The sequence below is a fragment of the Perognathus longimembris genome, chromosome 21 (assembly GCF_023159225.1).
Source record: "Perognathus longimembris pacificus isolate PPM17 chromosome 21, ASM2315922v1, whole genome shotgun sequence".
Classification (NCBI taxonomy): Eukaryota; Metazoa; Chordata; class Mammalia; order Rodentia; family Heteromyidae; genus Perognathus; species Perognathus longimembris.
The window spans coordinates 24,274,188-24,283,105 of record NC_063181.1 but is presented as its reverse complement, the minus strand read 5'-3'; the positions used below and the strand labels follow the sequence as shown (position 1 = coordinate 24,283,105).

The 8,918-nt window shown below is 42.8% G+C and overlaps 1 protein-coding gene across 1 annotated transcript in view; it reads left to right on the top strand.

Moving 5' to 3' along the window:
• Window positions 1–964: 964 nt before the first annotated feature.
• Window positions 965–8,918, top strand: part of Enpp6 (ectonucleotide pyrophosphatase/phosphodiesterase 6) — an 81,941-nt gene continuing 73,987 nt past the window's right edge. Inside the window, exon 1 of the mRNA XM_048330752.1 lies at window positions 965–1,245. Within this exon, the coding sequence (XP_048186709.1) occupies window positions 1,005–1,245 (241 nt within the window). The 5' untranslated portion in view covers window positions 965–1,004. The remainder of the gene's footprint in view (window positions 1,246–8,918) is intronic.

Here is an 8,918-nt window from a genome sequence, read left to right as displayed (position 1 = left end):
TAGTAAGATCAGAAACAGATGAAAGAGCTTTTGTGGAGACTCCTGCGATCTGGAGACTTGGCGGTCACCTGTGCCTCATATGTTATCTCTACTTCCTTTCTGTGATTCATTCCCTCCTGTGCTTAGTTCTTTCTTCCCTTCTTGAAGCCTGCTTGGTTATTTCCAGCTCTGCTTTTCCATTCCAAACTCATGTCCTTCAGTTCTCCATTTCATTTTTGCCTACATTGGGCAATGCATCTTCAGAGCAACTGGCTCAGAATGATTTCCTATTACCCAGTTCTGGAAACTTCTCTCTGGCTCTGTGGCTCCTCTGGCTACCGCCCCTCCTACAAATGGGTTCTGGTCACTAGCAGCTTATTTGCATCTGGGAGATAAAATAGTAACACTGCATAGGACGCATAGGAAGAAAAAATAGTGACCGAGACCTAGACAAATAATTAGCTTTTAAACACTATGGCTATGGTTGACAGTACTGGAAAACTCACAAGGTCACCTAAATTTATGGTTCCTTGTTTACACCCTAAGTAAAGAGGTTTGAGTTTCTAAATTGTAAGTAAAGATGTCAAAAAGTTTAAATTGGGCAACAATGTGGGAGAACAAATTAAAAGGTGGTGCCTCTCCCCGGCCCTTCCCTTTGGTTAGCACAATTGCAAAGTTAGGGTTGACTTTGTCATCTTCCAAAATGCCACCTTTCAGTGAGTATTTGTATTTCGGGAACATTCACTCCAAACAGTACAATTGTATTCTTTTCCCCTAGTGTTAATTCAAGGTTGTTTGGAAGTCAGCTTACTGGACGGCAGTCTCTCTCTCCATTTTGTGGAGTGAGCAGAGATGTTTTCAAATGGGGGTGCTGTTCCTTTAAATTCTGAAAGTGAACTTGGCTCAGGGAAGATCCAGCAGCTCAGGGTCCAGCCCCTAGAAAAGAGAATAGCAACAGATTGTCCATCCTCAGTCCTTGGAAGGGGACAGCTGTGCCAGCTGGGCTGTGGCAGGCTCCCGGCAGCATGGCAGTAAAGCTTGGGACTGCCTTGTTGGTCCTGTGGCTCAGCCTGGCTCAGCCAGCTCTTGCCCGCCGGAAGCTCCTGGTGTTTCTACTGGATGGTTTTCGCTCAGACTACATCAGTGATGAGGCCCTGGAATCCTTGCCTGGCTTCAAAGAGATTGTGAGCAGGGGAGTAAAAGTGGATTACTTGACGCCGGACTTTCCTAGTCTCTCGTACCCCAATTACTACACCTTAATGACTGGTGAGTACTGGGCCTGCTTCTTGGAGTGGGAGTTGAGGCTAGAGCCAAGCAGAGAACATGGGGGACATGGCGTGGGATTTACATGTTTCAGTTCCCATAATTCCTCAGGGGAATTTCAGACAGGGGGCTTTTCACGGATGGTAAGACTCCCCCCACACCCTCTAGTTGTATTTTTCCCAATGTTTCTCACAAGGACTTGGATTCTTAGTATGGAGAAGAGAGAACTATAGCAATAGATGATAGCTGATGCTTTTTTTTTTCAAATTTTTATTATCGAACTGATGTACAGAGAGGTTACAGTTTCATACGTTATGCATTGGATCCATTTCTTGTACTGTTTGTTACCTTGTCCCTCATACCCCCCTTCCCCCTTCCCCTTCCCCTTTCCCCCCCTGAGGTGTTCAGTTCACTTACACCAAACACAAGGCCCAATAGCTATACCCTTATGAACACCTAAGATGATGCTAAGTGAAATGAACTCCATGTTATGGAGACAATTGTTATATCACAGTTGTATCTACTTTCAACATCCCATGTGTATCTGTAGCTTCTATTATTGATGATGTTCTTGTATCACCTTCCTGTGGTTGTAACTACACTATCTCTGTAATCTTATCTGAGTATATTGGAAACCGTGTATACTGGTATTGGAAATAGGAAATTGAAGGGAATACCAAAATTGAGAGACACAGGGTAAAAAAAGACAAACAACCACAAAAGCAATACTAGCTGATGCTTTTGAAAGTGGTTATTTGCTTTACACATAAAAATCCTAGCTACCTCTGTTCTGTAGCTTCGAGTATAAAACATGGACCAATGTCAAAGTGTTCACACCAAATTTCCCCTGTCCCTTTGTTCTGTGGTCCCCTATTGTCTTGGAGTCATATTACCTGGTTTGTCAATGTAGTGGACTGTGGAGGTCACTCATAGGTGTCCTCAGATAGGAGGCTCCTTCCAGAAAGGCCAAGAGGGGAATTTTAGGCCACACCCTTTCGTGTTAGCTCAGTAATGCTGCTTTCCTTTCCTTTGCTTTGCTTTTTTTTTTTCTTTTGGAGTTCAGGAAAATGATGTGGAGATGAAAGGTATGGTATAGTTCAGAGTCATTGTTTTGACTTCTAGCCTCTACAAAAAGCAATCAAACAAAAACTCTAACAACAGTCCCTGAGTTCAAGCCCTATGACTGACAAAAAGCAAACAAACAAACAAACAACAAAAAAAAACCTTTAACAAAACAAATGAAAGTCCAGCTAATCAGGCTGCATGCTTTGGGGTAAGTGGGTTTGCCTAGGAATAGCCTTCACCTGGAATTGCTGCTACTCTAGCCACAAGCTTTCCATCCTGGCCCTCCAGCTTGGCCTTCCAGCCTGGCCTTCCAGCCTACGCCTTCCTCTGTCCAATTATATGTGCAACCCTCTTGCTGCCCACAGAACTGGATTCCCAGCTTTTGGTTTGCTTTTCACTCACCTTTGTAGGAGCCAGCAAGAGACCCAGAGAAAGAGTTTAGCAAGTTATCCAGGGAGGTTATTCCAGTTCACTGTTATTGCAGGCTGTGCAGGCCTTCACAATGTGTTCTGAGGCCGGGGAGAACTTTGTCAATGGTGTCAGCAGATCGGGGATGAGAACTCCGGCATCTCATTACACATCTCTCCAGAACACCAAAGACAAAAAAGTCTGAAAATATAGACTGATCTCTTCACCTATGTGCTCTGACCACAGGGAGAGCCTAATAAATGATATGAACAGAAAAAAAAAAAGATGAGAACTCTGAAATCTCTTCCTGTGTGGATACTGTAGACAGGTGTACATAAAAAATGCTCTTAACTGATGGTCAAAATTACAGGAAGAGGGCTGGGAATATGGCCTAGTGGCAAGAGTGCTTGCCTCGTATACATGAAGCCCTGGGTTTGATTCCCCAGCACCACATATATAGAAAATGGCCAGAAGTGGCTCTGTGGCTCAAGAGGTAGAGTGCTAGCCTTGAGCAAAAAAGAAGCCAGGGACAGTGCTCAGGCCCTGAGTCCAAGGCCCAGGACTGGCAAAAAAAAAAAAATACAGGAAGAGATAATTGGGATAACAAGAAACAAGAGCTTGGAGAAAGAGGGGAGAAGAGGAAGAATGCACACAGCACAGAATATATTATTTATTTCCCCCCAACAGACAAAAAACTCCCAGTATCTAAGATAAAGAGAATTAACAAAAGCCTCTGTGGTCCCGGCTTGGCATGCTTCTTGCTTGCAGGGAAACAGTTTGTAGGCTGGGGGGCCACACATAGAAGTTATTGTATGGTCCAGCCCGACTTCAGCTCTTTTACAGCTAGTTTCATACAACAAGGCTACCCCCCTCTGCGCTTGTCTTCCAGAGCCTTGCTGGGAGATGCAATTCATAAACGGCCACGTGCAGCTTTCTCAATAACAGTGGAAAATGAACAAAATCTATTTTATCAAGACTCTAGTAAATAAAAAAAGAAAGACGGGGTGGGGGAGGACCCTTACAAGCCCCACAGAGGCTCCAAGCCTGTGACATGGTCTTTTGTTTGTCTGATGCACATTCCTGACATTGGCACAAAGCCTCGGTCACACTGAGACATACCTACTTTTCAGGCAATGAGTGTTTTCACACGTGTCCTTCTGATGGTGAGACGGTCTAGCTCCAATGAGTACTTGACTAGAATTTCATCCTTACTTTCAAACCGTGACTGACTATGAAAATCTCCATATACATTAATTCTGTAGATCTGTAGGTGCAAAATATATGGTCTGATTCGAAAGTTCTATTTGCTACATAAGTTGACCTTTCCACATTGTGTAGAAACAATACTGTATACAAGACCTGTCTCACAATACTCATGTTTATGTACAAATGTCTTCAGGTGTGATTTGTATGTATCTGTTGAGCAAATACAAACAGTTTAGGGGCAGAATTTTCAGGCTACGAAACTTTCCTCATATTTGCTATCCTAGACCTAACTCATGGAATCAATTTGAACTATTTTCTTTTTTTGATTTTTTTAAATTTTTATTGTCAAACTGATATACAGAGTGGTTACAGTTTCATACATTAGGCATTGGATACATTTCTTGTACTGTTTGTTACCTCCTCCCTTATTCCCCCTCCCCCTTTCCCTTTCTCCCTATGAGTTGTTGAACTATTTTCTTCAATCACCATGCTTCTTTTCCACCTGATGATGAAGAACTATTTATTTAATAAGAAAAATAAAATTTGGTTGGGAATTATATTTAAACTATTGGTTTGAACATTTGAGCATTTTATGAATCAATTGGATCTTTTGGGTTCCAAAAGAAAGACTGTTTTTAGGATTCCTTAGGTATGTACAAAGTAATGCACTATGATCTCACTTCACTATATGAATTATTGTATGAAAGACATAAAGCTCTTGGTATTCTTCCTCTTTATCTCATGAGTTTACCTGGTGAGGAGATGTTTGGAGTCTGACCAACTTGCTTGGACATCTGTCTTTTGCAGGAAAGACTCTGGCAGGCCTTTGTATTGCCTTGGGTCTCTGTTTCCTCAGCTGTAAAATAAAGTGAGATAAACTACAGGGTCTGAATCAGACAGAGGTTGCAGGTATTGCCAGCTGCAGACATAAATTAAGCAATGCAAAGAAAATTACAAACGCTTCCAGGCACTAGTGTCTCATGCCTGTAATCCTAGCTACTCAGGAGGCTGAGATGTGAGGATCATGGCTAGCAGCCAGCCCAGGCAGGAAAGTCCATGAGACTTTTATCTCCAATTAACCACCAGTAGACTAGAACTCATGCTGCAATTCAAAGTGATAGAGTGCTAGTCTTGAGCAAAAAGAAGCTCAGGGACAGAGCCCAGGTCCTGAGTTCAAGCCCCAGGACTGGCAAAAAAAAAAATGTGTTTTTGAAGCTAGGCACTGGTAGCTCATGCCTGTCATTCTACCTATTCAGGAGGCTGAGATTTGAGGTTCACGGTTCAAAGCCAGTCCAGGCAGGAAAACCCTGAGAGACTCTTACCTCCAATTAACCACAAAAATACAGAAGTAGAGCTGTGGTTAAAGTGGTAGAGTGCTCACCTTGAGCAGAAATGGTCAGGGACAGTGCCCAGACCCAGCACAAACCCCAGAACCAGCACAAATAAAGTGTTTGCAATATTTTAAAAATTCCGATAATGATTAAGAATGTCAATACAACAATTGATTGCTGGGAGCACTAATTTTAAGCCATTAAAATGGTTTAAAATTTGAAGGCTCACTTTTTCACCCAAGTTAAGTGAGAAAGACTCTCAGAGAATGGATACTCAGTAATAAGCTGAAATGAATGACAAGGTGTAAGGAACAGATTTGTGCCCCACACTCTGCCCAAATTGTAGTTGACATTTTTAAAACCAAATCAGTATGTAGCTGTATTTGTAGATAAGGTCTTTAAAGAGGTGATTCACATAGGGTTGTTACAGTAAGTTCTATTCCAATATAACTGTTGTTTATAGAAGGAAAAAAGAGACTTCAGGGTTGTCTGTGCCCAGGGAAAGGCCATGTTTTGAGTTATGACACAGTAAGAAGAGGCCATTTACAAACTAAGGAGAGAGGCCTCAGAAGAAACAAAACTAGTCAACACCTTCACCTTGGACTTCTAGCCTCTGCAACGTGAAAAATAAAATTTCTGTTGTTCCAGCTGTTAAAGCTGTGTCTGTTTGTTATGACAACCCAACCTAACTCAAGCAAATAATAGTTGGCCAGTACACTACAGAAGACAGAGGAAAGGAGAAGGTCCTTCCAGTTGGAGTAGTATGAGAAAGCGTTTTGAAAATAGCATCCTAGCTGGGATAAACAGCCACCAGCATGAAATCACTAGCTGTCTATGCATACGCTTTCTTGCTGAAGAGCTGTGTGTGAATCAACATAACGTCAGTTCATATACATGCCATTGAAATGCTGTCTTACTTTATCTTACTGTGGACCTTTTGAAAAGCTAGTCTTCTTTTGGGGGTGAACCCACATTGGATGGAAAGTAACAATTTGTTCAATCCAGATCATGGATAAGAGAAAATACTACATATGTTTTAAGGCAGCATAAATTAAGGTTGTTTTGCTAAGGCTGATGGCAACATTTGTTTGTAATTCTTGAATATTTCTTGCTGAGAAGTTGGGGAAAGTGACCGAGAAATGCCCCGAGTAGCAGGAAAGCCATTGTAGAGTTTTGTTTTATATTGTGCCAGTCCTGGGCCTTGAACTCAGAGCCTCGATGCTGGTCCCTTAGCTCTTCCTCTTAAGGCTGTCATTTAATCATTTGAGCCACAGCTCCACTCTGGCTTTTAGATGGTTAATTGGAGTCAAGAATCTCACCGACTTTCTTGCCTGGGTTGGCTTTGAATCGTGATTCTCATATCTCAGCTTCCTGAGTAGCCAGAATCATAGGTATGAGCTGCCAGTGTAGGTACCCAGCTGCCAATGTAGAATTGTATCCTTACTGCCATCAGTCTACCAAGACATGCAAATATGCTGAAATTAATTTGGTATCTATTACCATCTCAACACTGAAATTAGTAAATGAAGTGCTAGGAGGTTGTATGTTTGCTTCTGATCCCTCTCAATGTCAGTATCAGGGCTGGAGGGTCCGCATCAGAGTGTAGGGTCTCAGCACTAGCGCAGGGCCCTGACCCTGAGTCCTGAGGCACCTAAGAGGTCATACATGGGACTGAGACCCAGGTCAGACATGTCCCAGGACCAGTTCAGGAGACAGCCTGAGTAATAATGGCTCTTCATCAATCCTCTGTGAGCTTCAAAGCAAACATCCAGATGTGAGCTGCTTAGAATTCCTATTCATGCCGCTGAATTTCCTATTCCATGTTCAGAAATTACGTGTGACACAAATTCTTACCAGATATCAGGGACCCAGCATTCTGGAGTCACAGACTGCAAGGGGAAGGTATGCTTTCCTCTCACTGTAAAGAAAATGTCTGATTTAAATTAAAACCAGCCATCACTTGGAGAAAAAGAAAATCAGTGTGGAAAAAGCTTGTATGCTCACATGTTGAAAATAAGCCCACATTCTTGGACCTTCTGTAGAATTCAGGCTCCACAAGCCTCCACTCACCCATAGCGCTAGAGCAAATGGAGTCTGTGTTCCTGGTTCCTTCTCCACTCTGCCTTCCAGTCAGCACTGACATGGAGACATTCACCTTGAATGTCAGCTTTCTCAGGCTCCAATAAATGAGCTGTATTTGGAGTGTGTACAACCTCTCTCTCTTTTGGGGGGGTACCAGTTCCAATTTGCACTGTTTTCATAGACAACCTTCTAATGGTCCACAGCCCATCTTCAACTTGCATATCCTTGCCTGTGGTCAGCACAGGGTACAGCCTAGGCACCTCCTCTTTGACTTCCCACTTAGATACTGAGACACAATCCCTATTCTCCATTTTGTCTTAGTTCATTGATCCCCTTCCTTGGTCCCTTTTGTTGGTCCTGTCTCATCTTATTTTTCTGTTTGTACCAGGGTTTGAACTTAATGGCCTCAAACTTATTTGGCTTTTCTTTTTTTGCTCAGCTGGTGTTCTACCACTTGAGTCACACCTTACTTAGATTATGTCACTTATGTTCTAGACATACCTAGTAGCATCTTTCCACTGTTGTACTTAAAACTACAGTCTCTGTAGTAAGCCTTGGTGAAGCTGACCAAATAAGCAAGCTGTTTGGTGAGGTGTGAGGCAATAGAAGCCATAAAGAGCTTGAACCATCTCATGCCCTAAGGTTAAAAGGTGTGTTGTAAGCATCTACAAAAGAAGAGTTTTTGGGCACATCTTATCAAAGCTCCTAACAAGCAACCCCTCTCCACTGAAGTGCCACTGTTCCAAAAGGATGTTGCTTTTGGCTTCCACCATGATGAGGAGTTCTTATTATATGGCATTCCACTCGTAGGAGCTTGGTCCCTAAAGGAAATAGTGGTTAAAGTAGAGGGTAAAGCTTTAAAATGTGGTGAAAGCTTTTCATTACTGTAACAGCACACCCCTTTCCAGAAAGTTCTTCCACATAGAGCCCTTGCAGTCTACACACTATGACCAATCTCATCCTACTCTGGCCACATGCCTCTTTCTAGAGATTCAGAGAATTAGCTTGCACCATACTGCTCTCAGAACCTGCTTCCTCGTGAATTCTGTGCCAAACATGGGTTAAAGCCATTTAAAATTAATTTGGATAGAGGCTGACTCAGCACGGTAACATTTCTTTCAGACTCTTTAAATAACACCTACTCAGGTTTCTGCAGCCCGTTCTGTGAATGCAGCTATTGTGTCCACAGTTCAGCCAGGTGGGGACTTCAGGCAGGCTAGGGCTTCCTGCACGTCCTGTGTTAAGCATTTGGCTCTGGTTGGAGACTTTGCTTGATCTTCACCAACTCCTGTCTTCAGCCCAAGAAGTAAAAAATAATCCATTCGACCAAGTATTGAAGTGATATCAGGGTGTAAATGCAAGTGTGGTTTGGAATCCTGCAGATAATTTAATTCTTGGAGGAAGTAACTTCTGCAGTATCTTCAGAAGGAAGTGCTCCTATACTTGCTTAGACTGAGGGGGGACTTGTGAGGTCAGTTGAGAACATAGACAAGTGTCTGCCACTGAGCACCCCAACCTGTGTGCCATGGGTCATCAGTGGGGTGGGCCAGGCAGATCCTGCTTTGGTGATGAGCAACTTTGTTC